Source organism: Astyanax mexicanus, chromosome 1 (genome assembly GCF_023375975.1).
Source record: "Astyanax mexicanus isolate ESR-SI-001 chromosome 1, AstMex3_surface, whole genome shotgun sequence".
Lineage (NCBI taxonomy): Eukaryota > Metazoa > Chordata > Actinopteri > Characiformes > Acestrorhamphidae > Astyanax > Astyanax mexicanus.
In genome coordinates, this window is record NC_064408.1 from 2,531,995 (window position 1) to 2,550,300 (window position 18,306).

At 40.9% G+C, this 18,306-nt stretch overlaps 2 protein-coding genes across 3 annotated transcripts in view; both read left to right on the forward strand.

Moving 5' to 3' along the window:
* The window catches only part of kif1c (kinesin family member 1C), a 53,695-nt gene extending 35,849 nt beyond the window's left edge, over nt 1–17,846 (forward strand). The window contains exons 12-24 of the mRNA XM_049465211.1: nt 973–1,121; nt 1,856–1,992; nt 2,082–2,161; nt 2,740–2,815; nt 2,915–2,994; nt 3,641–3,735; nt 5,114–5,197; nt 7,539–7,719; nt 9,111–9,183; nt 9,672–9,770; nt 13,060–13,230; nt 15,358–15,762; nt 16,408–17,846. Of these exons, the coding sequence (XP_049321168.1) occupies nt 973–1,121; nt 1,856–1,992; nt 2,082–2,161; nt 2,740–2,815; nt 2,915–2,994; nt 3,641–3,735; nt 5,114–5,197; nt 7,539–7,719; nt 9,111–9,183; nt 9,672–9,770; nt 13,060–13,230; nt 15,358–15,762; nt 16,408–17,364 (2,587 nt within the window). The 3' untranslated portion in view covers nt 17,365–17,846. The remainder of the gene's footprint in view (nt 1–972; nt 1,122–1,855; nt 1,993–2,081; nt 2,162–2,739; nt 2,816–2,914; nt 2,995–3,640; nt 3,736–5,113; nt 5,198–7,538; nt 7,720–9,110; nt 9,184–9,671; nt 9,771–13,059; nt 13,231–15,357; nt 15,763–16,407) is intronic.
* Nucleotides 9,953–18,306, forward strand: part of rnf167 (ring finger protein 167) — a 222,450-nt gene continuing 214,096 nt past the window's right edge. For both annotated transcript variants that reach the window (XR_007424789.1, XM_049465467.1), the window contains exon 1: nt 9,953–9,970. The gene's annotated coding sequence lies outside the window, so the exon portion shown is untranslated. The remainder of the gene's footprint in view (nt 9,971–18,306) is intronic.

Here is an 18,306-nt window from a genome sequence, read left to right on the forward strand (position 1 = left end):
AATTCACCTGCACCCACTATTATCAGACCTCACTACAACTCCCATAATTCACCTGCACCCACTATTATCAGACCTCACTACAACTCCCATAATTCACCTGCACCCACTATTATCAGACATCACTACAACTCCCATAATTCACCTGCACCCACTATTATCAGACATCACTACAACTCCCACAATTCACCTGCACCCACTATTATCAGACCCTCACTACAACTCCCATAATTCAGCTGCACCTACTATTATCAGACCTCACTACAACTCCCATAATTCACCTGCACCCACTATTATCAGACCTCACTACAACTCCCACAATTCACCTGCACCCACTATTATCAGACCTCACTACAACTCCCACAATTCACCTGCACCCACTATTATCAGACCTCACTACAACTCCCATAATTCACCTGCACCCACTATTATCAGACCCTCACTACAACTCCCATAATTCACCTGCACCCACTATTATCAGACCCTCACTACAACTCCCATAATTCAGCTGCACCTACTATTATCAGACCTCACTACAACTCCCATAATTCACCTGCACCCACTATTATCAGACCTCACTACAACTCCCACAATTCACCTGCACCCACTATTATCAGACCTCACTACAACTCCCATAATTCACCTGCACCCACTATTATCAGACCTCACTACAACTCCCATAATTCACCTGCACCCACTATTATCAGACCTCACTACAACTCCCACAATTCACCTGCACCCACAATTATCAGACCTCACTACAACTCCCACAATTCACCTGCACCCACTATTATCAGACCTCACTACAACTCCCACAATTCACCTGCACCCACTATTATCAGACCCTCACTACAACTCCCATAATTAAGCTGCACCCACTATTATCAGCCCTCACTACAACTCCCATAATTCACCAGTGTTCAAACAACTTTACTCATAAGATAGCACCTCATGGCGTATGCTGGTGTGTGTTAGGTATGCGGACCGAGCGAAGCAGATCCGCTGTAATGCTGTTATTAATGAAGATCCGAACGCCCGGCTGGTCCGAGAGCTTAAAGAGGAAGTGAACCGCCTCAAAGAGCTGCTATTGGCCCAGGGACTCAGTGACCTCATCACTGCTGCAGGTAACAAAACTCCTCCCCTTAATTTGCATAAAGTTCTTTACTAAATGATTCTCTTATATCTCTTATAAATATGATTCACAAAGATTATCTCTATTCGATTTTTGGGAAAATTAATAGATTTTTGTGCAACTTATAGTCCGAAAAATACAGTAATTTTTTTTAAATAAAAATTTCTATCTATTGAATTTTAAATAAAATGATTATCTTATGACTCTACAGTTAGTGAAGTGAATCAGAGTGCTATAGGGTGCTATAAAGTGCTATAGGGTGCTATAGGGTGCTATAGGGTGCTATAGGGTGCTATAGGGTGCTATAGAGTGCTATAGAGTGCTATAGAGTGCTATAGAGTGTTATAGAGTGTTATAGAGAGCTATAGAGAGCTATAGGGTGCTATAGGGTGCTATAGAGTGCTATAGAGAACTATAGGGTGCTATAGAGTGATATAGAGAGCTATAGAGAGTTATTGAGAGCTATAGAGAGCTATAGAGAGCTATAGAGAGCTATAGGGTGCTATAGAGTGCTATAGGGTGCTATAGGGTGCTATAGAGTGATATAGAGAGCTATAGAGAGCTATAGAGAGCTATAGAGAGCTATAGAGAGCTATAGAGGGCTATAGCGAGCTATAGAGAGCTATAGAGAACTGTAGAAAGTTATAGAGAGCTGCTATAGAGTGTTATAGAGAGGTATAGAGTGTAATATATATAATATATATGTGATATATATGTGTATTTCAGGACCTGCATTGGCTGGAGGTTCAGGGATGTCCCAGCAGCCCCCTCTCATCCCTCTCCTCGGGGCCAAAGATACCAATGATGCACCAATGGAGGACATGAGCCCCATCAGCAAAGAGGAAGCAGTGGAGAGACTGAAGGTAATACACACCCACACACACACACACATATATACATACACACACACATAATGACACTTATGTTTAATATAATCGTCTCTCTCTTTAAGGAAACTGAGAAGATCATCGCTGAGATGAACGAGACGTGGGAGGACAAACTGCGCAAAACAGAAGCTGTCCGGCAGGAGAGGTAAAACACACACACACACACACACGTATCTGTATATAAAAATTATGAATTTCTTTGATTTTACCAAATTGAATACCTCTGGAATATAATCAAGAGGAAGCTGGATGATCACAAACCATCAAACCACCAAACTGAACTGCTTGAATTTTTACACCAGGAGTAAAGCAGCATGAAGTTATCCAAAAGCAGTGTGTAAGACTGGTGGAGGAGAACATGATGACAAGATGCATGAAATAAAAACTGTGATTAAAAACCACCAGGGTTATTCCACCAAATATTGATTATTTCTGAACTCTTAAAACTTTATGAATATGAACTTGTTTTCTTTGCATTATTAGCTCAATTAAAAAGAAGTATATTTGATAGCTGGGTCAGATTGCGACCAGATCAGGTTCTCACCACAAAAAGTTGGGGAAAGTTGGTGGCGTAATTAAATGATTAAAAAAAGTAATAGTGCGTTACTGATTCCAAATTACCAATGAGCGTCATATATAAAAATACTAAACACACCTTTCTAAAAAAATGTTTTATTTCTCGTGTGTGTGTGTGTGTGTGTTTGTGTGTGTGTGTTTGAGCAGAGAGTCTCTGCTGGCGGAGATGGGCGTGTCCATCAGGGAGGATGGAGGAACTGTTGGAGTTTTCTCGCCAAAGAAAGTCAGTATCTCTCTCTCTATCTCACTGACTCTAACTCTAACATTCATCACATACTGTTCTCTTAGTGTGTGTGTGTGTGTGTGTGTGTGTGTGTTACAGACTCCTCACCTAGTGAACCTGAATGAAGATCCGCTGATGTCGGAGTGCCTGCTGTACTACATTAAAGATGGAGTGACGAGGTATGATGCTGGTACAGGGCTCTATCTTTCACCCTATGCACATGCTCATCGCTATCTTACACTCCACCAACAGTCTATTTTCACTCCTTTCTCCTGCCTGGTTTGAATAGCAGCAGAGCTTCGAGTTTTGCTTGTTTATCTTGGTAACAGAAAACACAGGAGCTCCACTGACTGAATACAACCTAGACAGACGCCAACAGTCAGACATTCATCGCTATCTCGGCAACACAGGCGCCGTGCCGAGCCGAGCGTACACCCCCACTTATTACACACACATGAACACACAGCAGCACAAACCCAACTTTTACATCAACAATAAACAGAATAGTAAATAAAATAACATTGCTGTTCCCGTAAATGAGCTGCTGGAGCTCCTTCACAGCGTCAACCAGCAGCTCAGTTTCCTCTGCTGAGAAGAGTTTGTTGAACACGTCCAGGTAGCTGCACCGTTAAAATAGCAATCCACCAAAGTCAGAGCTCACCTGATCTACTCTTAAAGAGAATGATGAGCTCTTAAAGAGACACTCTGATTGGTTTATTTCACGTTACGCCCAAAATTAAACACACCCATGATTAATTAAGAGAATTAGTACATGACTTTTGTAAAAATGGTGTGTGTGTGTGTGTGTGTGTGTGTGTGTTGCAGGGTTGGACAGGAGGATGTGGATATTCGTCTGAGTGGTCAGTTTATAAAGGAGCTGCACTGTGTTTTCTGCAGTGAGGTGGACGATAACGGAGAGGGTAAGAACCTGATGGCCTTTAGATGGCGCTATACTGTACATATTAATGAGTAGTGTATACTTCTATACGTGATCAAAGCTGGTCCACCTGGTACTCATTTAAACTTCTCCATTTACAACAATATACTCTGAAATATTCGAACTATTGCATTCCACCACGTTGAAAAAAGTAGATACCTCCAAGAGCTAGGTTAAATTCTAATGCTTGAGCTGTATTCACACAATTGAACTACTTCCACCTTAAATGTTTCAGCTATATTCACACAAATACACTAATTCCACCTTAAATGCTTTAGCTTAATTCACACAATCACTCTAGTCCCACCTTAAATGCTGCCGCTATATACACACAATTACACTGATTCCACCCTAAATGTTGCCAGTATATACCATTGCAATGTGTATATTCATGCAATTAGACTAGTTCCACCTTAAATGATGCCACTATTTATACACACACACACACACAATTACACTAGTTCCACCTTTAATGCTGTGGGTATATTCACACAAATACACTACTTCCACCTTAAATGGTGCCAGTATATGCCATTGCAATATTTATATTCATAAAATTACACTAGATCCACCTTAAATGCTGCTGCTATTTACACACACAAGCACACACACTCCATACACACAATTACACTAATTCCACCTTAAATGCCTCATCTTTATTCACATAATTACACATTCATTCCACCTTAAACGCTGCTGATATGTTCACACAATTATACTAGTTCCACCTTAAATGCTGCCGATATATTCACGCAATCACACTAGTTCCACCTTAAATGCTGCTTGTGTAATCACAAAATCACTCTAGTTCCACCTTAAATGCTGCTTGTGTAATCACAAAATCACTCTAGTTCCACCTTAAATGCTGCTTGTGTTAATCACAAAATCACTCTAGTTCCACCTTAAATGCTGCTTGTGTAATCACAAAATCACTCTAGTTCCACCTTAAATGCTGCTTGTGTAATCACAAAATCAATCTAGTTCCGTCTTAAATGCTTCAGCTATATTTACACAATCACATTAATTCCACCTTAAACGCTGCTATGTTCACACAATTATACTAGTTCCATCTTAAATGCTGCCGATATATTCACGCAATCACACTAGTTCCACCTTAAATGCTTCAGCTATATTTACACAATCACACTAATTCCACCCTAAATGCTGCTGCTATATAGTTACACATTCAATCTAGTTCCACCTTAAATGCTTCAGCTATATTCACACAAATACACTGATTCCACCTTAAATGTTGCCAGTATATTCCATTGCAATGTGTACATTCATGCAGTTACACTAGTTCCACCTTAACAGCACTGTGTTTGTAACATTTACTTGTATCTCCCTCCGTTGCCGTGCAGTGATAGTAACTCTGGAGCCGTTGGTGGGAGCCGAGACGTACGTGAACGGAAAGCAGATCACAGAAGGAGTCGTCCTCAAACAAGGTACAGTAAACGAGCGATACGACATCATTACATCATCACAATCATTACATCATCACAATCATTACATCATCACAATCATTACATCATCACAATCATTACATCTTCACAATCATTATATCTTCACAATACTGCAGATTCGAACAATTTACAATTATACATACGTTTAGTGTACCAGTTCCAGTACCATCAACACAGCACCAGGAGCATGATGCTCCCACCACCATGTTTAACACCAGAGGAACGTTGATCATGTGATCGGAATCAAAGGACATTTTCAAAGAATCAGAATCGCCAGATTACTAATTTATCAGAATGTAAAGTTACATTGTTAATCCACGAGTTCACTATAGACTCTGTTGCACGAGAACAAAAGATTCATATTTAAACGGGAATCATTACAATACTTCCACCTTAAACGCTGCCACTATATACACACACACACACACAATCACAGTAGTTCCACCTTAAACGCTTTAGCTCTATTTACACAATTACACTAATAATACTAATTATATCAGTTTTTACAATTATAACTACCATATTTTTCGCAGTAGAAGGCGCATTTAAAATCCTTTAATTTTTCCAAAAACCATCAGTGCACCTTTGTGTATGAATTTTTACTGCTGGAGCAGCATTAGCATTAGCATTAGCCGCTAACCGTGCTAAGCGAAAAAAGAATTGTCGTTTAGAGGTGAGTATTTTTGGCCTGTAGCCTTCTGCTATCCCAGGCTAGCACTGCTGGAACAGCATTAGCATTAGCTGCTAACTGTGCTAAGCACTAGCTTTTTTGCTGTTCAGATTCAAGTATATCAGACTGTAGTCTGTGTGTTCTAGCTCTGTCTGGCTAGAACATTAGCCGCTAAATGTGGCTAGCACTAAGCTGCTAATTAGCTGCTAATGCTGCTGAACCTAGCCTTCGTGGAAATCTGGAAATGAATAGAGATGCTTTATTCACCCAAATAAACATTTTTAGGAGCAAAAACTGTGTAGATTAACATCCAGCACTCGTTTAACTTTAAAACAAAATGTTTTTTTTAAGAATTACAGTTTTATTTACTTAGCTTAGCTTTACTGCTAAATTAGAAGGAAAACATGGCGACATCCCTATTCTTTACTAGTGTTGCATGATGCGCCTTATAATCCGGTGCATTTTATAGTGTGAAAAATACCGTAATATCAAATATAAAAACCTTAATGGACAACTTGGGGTGATTGGGACATCTCTAGTAATATATATTAACTCCCAGAAACACAGTGTACTAGCTGTTAAGCATGGTGGTGGGAGCATCATGATCTGATGCTGTTTTTCCTCCAGTTGAAATGCTACATGGCATGATAATGAACACTATTTAGTGTTGATAAGGATATTTGTTTAAATTTAAGTATATTTTTTATGTATTGTAGCTTCAGGCCTGCAGCCTTCACCCAACAAATAAAGTAACTCATGCACATATATAACACATATATACAAAGCCATATAAAAAGTGAGAAAAAGGAGAAATAAGAGAGATCTAAAAGAGAAAAATAAGATAAATATATGATAAAAGCTATTATTCACAGATATTTAAACTCTGGTCCCACCTTGTGGGCTATAAAGGAATTGCAGGAGGAACTCCTGGAGCACAACCACACAAACACTAAATTATCAGTATAATAATAGTTATTACTATTATTATTTATTTAATAGTGGCACATATTTAAATTATTGTAATATATTATATTATTGTCATATCACTAATTTTCACTGTGTAATTTAGTAATGTTGTTTATACAGCTCTGGAAAAAATATAAGACCTCTTCAGTTTCTGAATCAGTTTCTCTGATTTTGCTATTTATAGGTTTATGTTTGAGTAAAATGAACATTGTTGTTTTATTCTATAAACTACAGACAACATTTCTCCCAAATTCCAAATAAAAATATTCTCATTTAGAGCATTTATTTCCAGAAAATGAGAAATGTCTGAAATAACAAAAAGATGCAGAGCTTTCAGACCTCAAATAATGCAAAGAAAACAAGTTCATATTCATAAAGTTTTAAGAGTTCAGAAATCAATATTTGGTGGAATAACCCTGGTTTTAATCACAGTTTTAATTTCATGCATCTTGGCATCATGTTCTCCTCCACCAGTCTTACACACTGCTTTTGGATAACTTTATGCTGCTTTACTCCTGGTGTAAAAATTCAAGCAGTTCAGTTTGGTGGTTTGATGGCTTGTGATCATCCATCTTCCTCTTGATTATATTCTTATTTTTATATTGTTTTGTATATATATTGTTACATATATATATGTGTGTGTGTGTGTGTTTGTGTGTGTGTGTGTGTGTGTGTGTGTGTGTATAGGTAACCGTGTGGTGATGGGGAAGAACCATGTGTTCCGGTTTAATCACCCGGAGCAGGCGCGGCTGGAGCGAGAGCGCAGCGCCACCCAGGATCAGCAGGGGGAGCCGGTGGACTGGAGCTACGCCCAGAAAGAACTGCTGGAGAAACAGGGAATAGACATCAAACAGGAGATGGAGAGAAGGTGAGACAGAAATGAGAACAAAGACAGATGTGGGACAAAGGAATAGAAAAGAGACAAAGAAGTACTGAAAGAGAGAAGAGAGAGAGAAAAAAGGGAAATAAAAGAAAGCAAGCAAGCAATGGAATCGAGAGAAAGAAGAAGAGAAGAAGCAGGAGAGAGAAAAACATGGAGAAGAGAAAGAGAAATAATATTACAAAGACAGTAAAAGATGAAAAACAAAAAAGGAGAAATCAAAAATGGGTTAGAGAAAATGGAGAAAACAGAGATAACTATAAAGAGTGACAGTTGACAAGAGTTTGAGAAATAAAGGAGAAAAGGGGGGAGAAAATAAAGACGAAAGATAAGATTTGGAAAAAGAGAAATGTGAAAAGGGAATGAGGAAAAAGAGAAATAAGAGAGAGGAAAAGGGAGTATGAACAAGAAAGTGATCAGAGAAGGCAGAAGTGAGATAAAATTGAGAAATAAAATAGAAACAAGGAAAAAGTGTGACAATTAATGAGATTGAGAAAAAATGAGAAAAGGCAGAGAAAATGGAGATGAAGCATAAGATTTAGATTAAGATTAAAAGCGACAAAGACAAAAGAGAATAGAGAGAGAAAGGGAAATAAAAGAAAGAGAGCAAGCAATGAAAAAGAAAGAGAAGAAAAAGAGCAAGAGAGAAAAAGAGAAATAAAAAATAGATGGAGAAGAGTGAGAGAAATAACAGAGATTGAAAATATATCACAAAGACAGTGAAAGATGGAAAACAAAGAAATGGAGTAAGAAAAGGGTGAAACCAGAAAGAGTTGAGTGAGAAATAAAGGAGAAAAGGGGGAGAAAATGAAGATGAAGGATAAGATTTAGATTAAGAAGAGAGATATGCAGGAGATATGTGAAAAGAGTAAGAAAGGGGGAGAAATTTGAAATGAAGGAAAAGAAAATTAGAAATAAGAGATGGAAAAAAGAGAGAGAGATGTGAAAAGAGAGTGAGGAAAAAGAGAAATAAGAAAGAGGAAAAGGGAGTAAGAATAAGGGAGAATTGACTGACAGTGAAAAATAAAGGAAAAATGGGGGTGAAATTGAAAGAAAGAAAGAGATGAAAAAGAGAAAAGACAGAGAAATAAGAGAGAAAAAAGGAAGTCAAAAATGGAGAAATAAAATAGAAATCAGAAAAAAGAGTGACAGTTGACAAGAGAAATAGAAATAAGGAAGATGAGAATGAGAAAAAAGAATTAATGTGTAACAGAGAGAGAGAGATTAAAAAGATAAATCACTAATTAAAATAAAAGTAAGCAAGAGCGAGAGAATGTGAGAAAGATTAAAGAGAAATAGTGATGATAGAGAGATACGGGAGAGGGAGAAATAAATGAGAAAGAGAGAGATAAAGCGATTCTGTCTCTTTCTGTTTTCAGGCTGCAGGATTTGGAGAATCAGTATCGGAAAGAGAAAGAGGAGGCCGACCAGCTGCTGGAACAACACAGACTGGTGAGAAACAGTTTATTATTATTTTAAAATGTTCTGTATTGTAGGTTTTAATACTAAACTCGGACTCACCTGGAATTCAGGCTTTCAGTTAGCAGCTGTGCTGAACTTATCAAGAGTCAATTTGAATTTCTTGTCTCTTAATAAAGTGTTTGAGAGCATCAGTTAAAGTAAAGTAGTGAAGAGGTAGAGTTACAGGTATACAGTGAATAGTGAATATTTGAGTAATGTTCGAATCCAGGTTATGAGAAACAACATTATAATAATGATGGAACTGGCACTCATCAGGACCACTCCAGGAAAGAGTGGTCCTGGTGGTTCTTATAGTGGTTCTTATAGTGTTCCTTCATAGTCTGATAGATTACTTTACTATTAATTTACTATGTGGGAAAAAAAATTGTATATATATTTACGTGATCTCTCTCTCTCTCTCTCTCTCTCTCTCTCTTTCTCTCTCTTTCTCTCTCTCTCTCTCTCTCTCTCTCTCTCAGTACGCAGACTCTGATAGTGGGGATGATTCAGATAAGCGCTCGTGTGAGGAGAGCTGGAGGCTCATTTCATCACTCAGAGAGAAACTACCAGCCAACAAGGTCTCTCACACACAACCAAACATATTACTGTATATTTTGTACTATAAGCTCCACTTAAAATCCTTTAATTTTCCCCAAAATCATCAGAGCTCCTTATAATCCGGTGCTCCTTATGTATGAATTCTATCAGTCAGGTATTAAGGAGCAGTAAAGACACTCCACTGAAGAACAGAAGTTTCTCCAGCACTAAGACTGGAGCAGTCTTGGTTAGCATTAGCATTAGGTGCTAACCACAGCGCTAAACACTAGCTCTTTAGCCATTCAAAGGTGAGTATATCGGACTGTAGTCTGCGTGTTTACCATGTTAAAATAAGCTACATGGGACAAACCGCTAGCTAATATCACTCTGGCTTACCAGAACACTCAGGGTTCCTCGGTGTAGCGCTGTCGGTGGCATTAGCCGCTCATGCTAATGCTAGATGCTCCAGCCTTAGTGTAAATCTGGAAATCTGAGTTTACTGTAAATAAACAGAAGCTCTTTACTCACCCAAATAAACAGTTTTCAGAAGAGAAATCTGTGTAGATTAACATCCAGCACTCGATTAACTTGTTTTTTTTAAGAATTACAGTTTTGTTTACTTAACTTAGCTTTACAGCTTAGCTTTATTAAAACCCCAGAAACATAGCATCCTGCTATGATCCTACTACTAGTTACTAATGTCGCATAAAATGCGCCTCACAATCCAAAGTGTCTTATAGTGTGAAAAATACACTTCTTGCACATGTATTTATTAATAGTCAACAATGTCTCAAAGACCAGTGGTTAACTTCTAAGCAACTGAAGGCCTCTTACATTGGCTAACATCAATAGAGAGCATTATAGAAGAGTAAATTGCAAGACATACTGTTTTGTGATCTTGTGATATTTAACACAGTGCCCCTTGTTAGCGTGCTGCGCTAACATGTGCATGCTAGCTTGGCTTTCTCCCTAGAGATTTGCCTGATGCGGTGTCTGAGTCCGAGTGTGTGTGTGTGTGTGTGTGTGTCCTGCTTGAAGGACAGACAGTCAGACAATGTTGTTTTTTTTTAAAGCAGATTGTCTAGTTTCTACAGACAGAGAAGTATTGCCAAAAGATTAAGACCTAAAGCTAAAGCTCTTGTGGCTCGGTTTCCATGGGTCCTAATATATCTTAATCAGAATCATGGATTTTATTCGTATATTAAAATCCAGGTAATTAAGCTCTTAAATTGTCTTAAATTTAGTCTAAATGTGCCATAGGTATTACATTTTCAGACGGTGTGTTTAATGCCAGTGTGAAAGCACATACTGACTGTAGCGGCGAGCTAGGTAACGTTACCCGGGAGAGAACTAAAGTTAGTGGAGAGCTAGCTAACATTAGCGGCTTGCTAGCTAACATACTAACTTTAGTGGTGAATTAGCTAACATTACCGATGAGAGAACTAAGGTTAGCAGAGAGCTAGCTAACATTAGCAGCGAGCTAGCTAGCATACTGACTTTAGTTTCAAGTTAGCTAATGTTACCAGGGAGAGAACTAAGGTTAGCAGAGAGCTAGCTAACATTAACTGGAAGTTCAAAATAAGTCAAATGGAACAATATAATTTCACTTTGTTCTTTTAAGGCAGGGGTGTCCAAACTACGGCCCGCGGGCCATTTGCGGCCTGTTTCCTTTTTTGGAGCGGCCCGCGAGGTATTTTAGAAACAGAATGAAAGTTGTCCCGCTGTTAAGCAGGTTTTTATAATGTGAGACTCAGAGTTTGAACGCTAGGTGTCAGAAACGGGTCAAAGAGTCTAAAAGCGGAGAGAGTGCGCATTTCTAGCTCAGAAAAATAGGCCAAAGAGTCTAAAAGTGGAGAGAGTGCGCATTTCTAGCGCAGAAAAACAGGCCAAAGAGTCTAAAAGCGGAGAGCGTGCGCATTTCTAGCGCAGAAAAACGGGCCTAAGAGTCTAAAAGCGGAGAGGGTGTGCATTTCTAGCGCAGAAAAACAGGCCAAAGAGTCTAAAAGCGGAGAGAGTGCGCATTTCTAGCGCAGAAAAACAGGCCAAAGAGTCTAAAAGCGGAGAGGGTGCGCATTTCTAGCGCAGAACAACGGGCCAAAGAGTCTAAAAGTGGAGAGAGTGCGCATTTCTAGTGCAGAAAAACAGGCCAAAGAGTCTAAAAGCGGAGAGCGTGCGCATTTCTAGCGCAGAAAAACGGGCCAAAGAGTCTAAAAGTGGAGAGGGTGCACATTTCTAGCACAGAAAAACGGGCCAAAGAGTCTAAAAGCAGAGAGAGTGCGCATTTCTAGCGCAGAAAAACGGGCCAAAGAGTCTAAAAGCGGAGAGGGTGTGCATTTCTAGCGCAGAAAAACAGGCCAAAGAGTCTAAAAGCAGAGAGAGTGCGCATTTCTAGCGCAGAAAAACGGGCCTAAGAGTCTAAAAGCGGAGAGGGTGTGCATTTCTAGCGCAGAAAAACAGGCCAAAGAGTCTAAAAGCGGAGAGAGTGCGCATTTCTAGCGCAGAAAAACAGGCCAAAGAGTCTAAAAGCGGAGAGGGTGCGCATTTCTAGCGCAGAACAACGGGCCAAAGAGTCTAAAAGTGGAGAGAGTGCGCATTTCTAGCGCAGAAAAACAGGCCAAAGAGTCTAAAAGCGGAGAGCGTGCGCATTTCTAGCGCAGAAAAACGGGCCAAAGAGTCTAAAAGTGGAGAGGGTGTGCATTTCTAGCACAGAACAACGGGCCAAAGAGTCTAAAAGCGGAGAGAGTGCGCATTTCTAGCACAGAAAAACAGGCCAAAGAGTCTAAAAGTGGAGAGAGTGCGCATTTCTAGCGCAGAAAAACGGGCTAAAGAGTCTAAAAGTGGAGAGAGTGTTCAGTTGTAGCGCAGAAAAACGGGCCAAAGAGTCTAAAAGCGGCAAGAATTCAAGAGGAGAGTTCAATATTAAGAGACATCATGAAATAAAACATAAATTTTTATAATCTTAGTTTACACAACACTGTCAAAGATAAAGATAGTAAGTCAAGTAAAATGGTGTGTAAATAAAATAATCAGGAAAAAGAATTATTTAAAGTGGTATATTTAGTATTTATTTTAGTCTGTGTCCCGTGACTTCAAATATATTTCTCCTTCTGGCCCCCAACAAAAAAAGTTTGGACACCCCTGCTTTAAGTGTTCTTTCATTATTCTTTTTGGTGTTGTTTTAACCTGAGGCAACTTACATGTGTTATGTTGGTTCTGTTCTGCATCACAATGGGTCTTAAATTACATTTATTTAGGTATTAAACTAAATTTGTTTCAAATGTTTACAATAATGTGTCCAGAATCTAATAGAAAGTGTGTGTGTGTGTGCAGGTTCAGTCTATAGTGAAGAAGTGTGGTTTGCCGAGCAGTGGGAAGCGGCGGGAGCCGAGGCGAGTGTATCAGATCCCCCAGCGGCGCCGTATTCCCGCCAGCGCAGAGTCCAAAACCCACCCCAGCCTGGACGAACTCCGCACTCAGGCCGTCAAAGAGATCTGCTACGAGGTAAACCACGGCGTAACCGCGCTTCGGAAAAATTACGGTTAGGGGTTTTAATATATTTGGGTTAGGGTTCAATTCCCTGACTGGACAGCACCCTACAAACATCCTAAAAAACATCTGGGATACCATAGTTACCACAAAGCAGATATTTGGGATACCATAGTACCAACATAGGAAGAGAAACCACCTTAACTGACATAGCAACGGCCTTGCAGTCATTCTTTGTTAAATCCACCCTTTGCTTACGCCCGCTGGTTCTCCGGCCTGCACTAGGAGGATTCCGTCCTCTGGTGTTTAAACATTACATTAAGGCCCTGTCCCACTGCGATTGCGTCTAAATATCCACTAAAGTACGTCCAAATTTATCAGAAAACACTGCGTCCACTGAGTGAACGTGTTGCATCCAAAATATAGACGCACTGCGTCCAAATGGAAGTTGGACGCCGACTTCCACTCTTTGGACGTCGACTTCCAACTATATATGGTTGTTTTTTCTAGTGAATCATCATTTCTTCTTGAGCTACAAGAGAGAGCACATCTATTCTCTTCTACACAATAATGGACCACAGATTCCTTGCAGTGATGGTGCAGCAGCAGAACATACTCCTCCATGTGCTGGACCAGACCGGGAGGAGGAGGAGGCGGCAAAAAATATTTTTATGGACGTCGACGTCCACCTGTACGTGCCGTCCAAATATCCACTAAAATACGTCCAGATTGCGTCTAAATATCCACTAAATATCCACTAAACTGCGTCCACTGAAATTTGGACGTACTTTAGTGGATATTTAGACGCAATCACAGTGGGACAGGGCCTTTACATTACATTACTATTTCCATCGTCATGCTTTGCTACACCCCTAGTATTTATGCAGTTATTCACTAAGAAAAGGGACGAATGGATCACAATCGATCTGCAATCGATCCACGGCTAAAAAAAAGTTCCTCTCGTCCTCCAGAGAGCCCAGAATCAGTCCTGGATACAAAATCATTTATTCATATTATAATTTGATATTAAACTTGTGTGTTACATGTGCAATAGAACAAATTGTAGGTATATCTCCTAAAACTTCTTAAATTTCTTCTTAAATTCTTAAACATTTTGAGGATTTTAGGTCTGTTTATAGTGTTTATAGAACACTAGCCGGGCTCTAAGTGGTCCAGCAGTCTAAAGCGCTGCCACTATGATGTGGTTTGAATCCTGGTCATGCAGCTTGCCATCAGCTGCCTAAGCCCTGAGAGAGCACAGTTGGTCTTGCTCTCTATGGGTGGGTACAGTAGATGGTGCTCTTTCTTTCCCCTCATCACTCCTAGGGTGATGTGGATCAGCACAAGGCTGCGTCTGTGAGCTGATGTATCAGAACCGAGTCGTAGCGCTGCTTTCTTCCGAGCGTTAGCGCTGTGATGCTACTCGGCAATGCTACATTAGCATCAGCAGCAGTTTGAAAAGAGGCGGAGTCTGACGTCACATGTGTCGGAGGAGGCATGTGCTAGTCTTTACCCTCCTGGTGTTGGAGCATCACTAGTGATTGGGGGAGTCCTAATGAGTGAGTTGGGTAATTGGCCGCGTAAATTGGGTAACGAAAAAAATGAAAAGATTAAAATATTTAGTTTTTCAAAGGAAACAAAGTTAAAATTATTGGTATGTCTCTCTTTTTAAAGTTTTATTGTTTACATTCATTTTCTTTTCCTGTAAATGCGACTGATTTCTTATATTATCAAATATTAATTAATTTTGTGAGACTCTGTACTTAGTAATCAAAACCTTAATTTAAAGCTGTAATGTTTTTTTATTCTATGTAGTCCTGACCGTGGAATCAGTAAAAGCCACAAACCTAGATTAAAGCCCAGTCATGCAAAAAAAAAAAAAATAGAAGTAAATAATAATAAAAATACAGTGAAATACCATAAAATCTCCTCCCAGTGGTGTATAATGACATCGCACTTAGTTTGTATTTGGCTTGTAAGCGCTGCATCGTTGCTAGGTTACCTGTATGGAGAGCTTCGGTTACAGTGCATTACTGGCTGATAACGGCACTCATAGAATGCCTCTCAGCCAATCACAATTCAGGATCTGAACTAACTGTGGTATAATAATGAATGAATTGTTTCTCCGTTCTCCTCTTGCAGGTGGCGCTGGGAGATTTCCGGCACTCACGACAGGAGATCGAGGCTCTGGCCATCGTCCGGATGAAGGAGCTCTGCAGGATGTACGGACAGAGGGACCCTCAGGAAAGGGAGAGCTGGAGGACGGTGGCCCGGGAGGTGTGCAACACGGTGGGCATTGGAGAGGAGGAGGGGCCTGAGAGGGAGAGGGCTGGCCCAGGGGCGGAGCCAGAGGAGAGGGCTGCCCCGCCCCCCGGAGCGGCGCGAGAGCGAGGGAAGACCGATATGGGCGACCTGAAGGCTCATATAGATAAACTGACCGACATCCTGCAGGAGGTGAAGCTCCAGAACAACATGAAGGACGAGGAGATCCGATCTCTCAGGGATCGCATGGTGAAGATGGAGAGCATCTTCCCAGTGGAGCTGGAGGTGAGTCCACCCAGCTACGTCCAATAAACCACCTTCAACACCATCTCAACCACTTCGAATAGCATATGAAACTCCATAAAGTACTTTACATAGAATAGCAACATCTTAGCAACCACACAGAAACCCCATAAAGAAGTCACTTTAACTAGCATAGCAACTATCTAACAGCCATCTAGCAAGATCCAAGGAACCAGTTTGAACACCATGTTAACTACGTACTCCACCCTAGCAAAGCAATCACAATGAAACCCAATAAAATATTTTTGATTAGCATAGCAACAGCCTAGCAACCATAATATATGCAGCATCCATCTAGCAACATCTTAGCAACCGCACAAAAACACCATAAAGAAAGAAACCCAGTAAAGCACCTTAAATAGCACAGCAACAACCTAGCAACCATCTAGCAACATCTAGGAAACCGTCTTTTTACACCATATCAACTACTTCCCAACTTCAAACAACATTGCAACCACCTAGAAACCCGCAGAGCAAACCCTTTTAGTCATTTTAGAAAGTGCTTAGTAACAATGTAGCAACTACTTTACAGTAATTCCACAGCAACCACCTTTTTAAATTCATGTTACATTACTGATGATACTGACTTCGAAACCTGTTGCAATGACGATGTTTTCTTTTTCTCAGGGTGAGGATGACTCCATGATTGATGGAGGCGGGACTGGGGACGGAGCTAGAGGCGAAGACTGGGCGGGGCAAGGCGACCACCTCGGCGAAGATAAATTCGGGTATCGCCGAGGTCGCCACAGGTGGCAATATCCCGAAAAACACATGGATCCCAAGCGTCGCCGGGGCATGAACTCCCAACCCAGCAACATGGGGTCCCAGATCTACACCCCTCCTGCAGGACGCGCCCAAAACAACCCGTTTAGCGCCAGTTCGGGTCGCTTCCCGGACGCCGTGGCCCAGCAAACAGGTCGCGTCCCCAATGGTCCGTTTTTACCTGGCACCGGTCGCTTCCTGCCACCTCTGGAACGGAAGCTGCAGTTTCCCTTCAAGGGGAACCCTCAGCACAGGGGCTTCCACTGGGGTCCGTCCCCCAACCAGAGCCAAAACCCAGGAGGTTCAGACCCCCAGAGCGGGAACGAGTCCCCGCCTCCCGGAATGGGTTCTTCTGTACACACCTTCCAGTCCCCGCCGTCACCCAATTGGAACCAGTGGTCCAACAGCCACCACCAGCAAAGGCGCAACCACGGACACAGAGGTAACCGAGGAAACCGGCACAGGTCAAGGAATCGAGGGCGAAACCCTTTCGACGAGTTCGTGCAACACGACCACAACCCCAACGAGGACCGCAAAGACCAAGGTCAATCCCACCAGAACCGTTCCAGGGTGAGGTACTCTTGGTACAATACGAATCCCAACTCCGGGCAAGCCTCCGGAGAGGACGTTCCCCAGCAGAACCACGGCCAGAACCAGCAGCCCAGCAGGCAAAGCTACGGCAAACAGCAGAACCAACACTCTGGCTACTATCTGCCTCCACATCGGCAGGCGAGTCCGCCAGAAAAGAACCAAAACCAAGGCTCTGGAGAACGTCCTCGCGCTGTGCAAGCCCAGGAACATGCTACGCCAATGGAGACCTGATTGGATCTTTTACAATTAATCCAATCGTGCCATCATTCGTGTCGTCATCGGTAGATGTCATCACGTTGATCAATGGCAAGGAAAGTAGACTGTAGGAATCTGTGATGTTAAAAAGTTAAATTAAGCTGAAGTGTCCTTTCGAGTATGGATGTCCTTGGAAGATCGGAATAATTACGTAACTACGTGGAACGTGGATAAAGATCAACGAGACATGCCAGAGCGTTCCAACGAGTGTTCCAACCAAATGCAACCAAACATTGGGAAATGTTTCTTTGGGGAATGTTTGTTTTTTCCTTATTGCGTAAATTACGTAACGTTCCTGAATGTCAGTTTTAGTCGCCAAATGTTCGGTTGCTGGGCTCTAGGCTCTGGGCTCTTTTTGACGGTAAATGTAATGTTATGTTCAGTGAGGTCATAAAAGTAATTGGATGGTTGATTGGGCAATTGACTGATCTTTCTAGACATGCTAAGTTTTTTTTTTTGCGACGTTTGAAAATCAGCTACCTTTCAAAGGCTTTCTTAGGCTGCAGTCAGGAAGGAAGGGGGCGGGTCTTCAATGAGACTGTCCTATAAAGTCGTCTTCTTAGTGTAACTTATTGGTCACACGAATGATGTAATAATCTTATTGAGACTGACTTTGTGGTGATGTCACCAAATTGATCCCGCCTTTTTTACATTTTGGAAAATGGAAATTAGTTATAGTTACAAAACATAAACGATTAGAAATGAACTCTACTTCAGATGCTTCGCTTTTTCTAGTGTCGTTTTTGTCTTTACTTTGTAAGCATGCAGAGAATCATGGGTAATATAATAGTAGCATTCTCTTTGCATTTGTGGAGCAAAACTTTCTTAAAACTTCACTTTAAATTTAATTTTTGATGGAAATTAATTAGAATCGTAAAAAAAAAAATGTGTAATTTTCTAAGTGCCAATTTCGCAGTG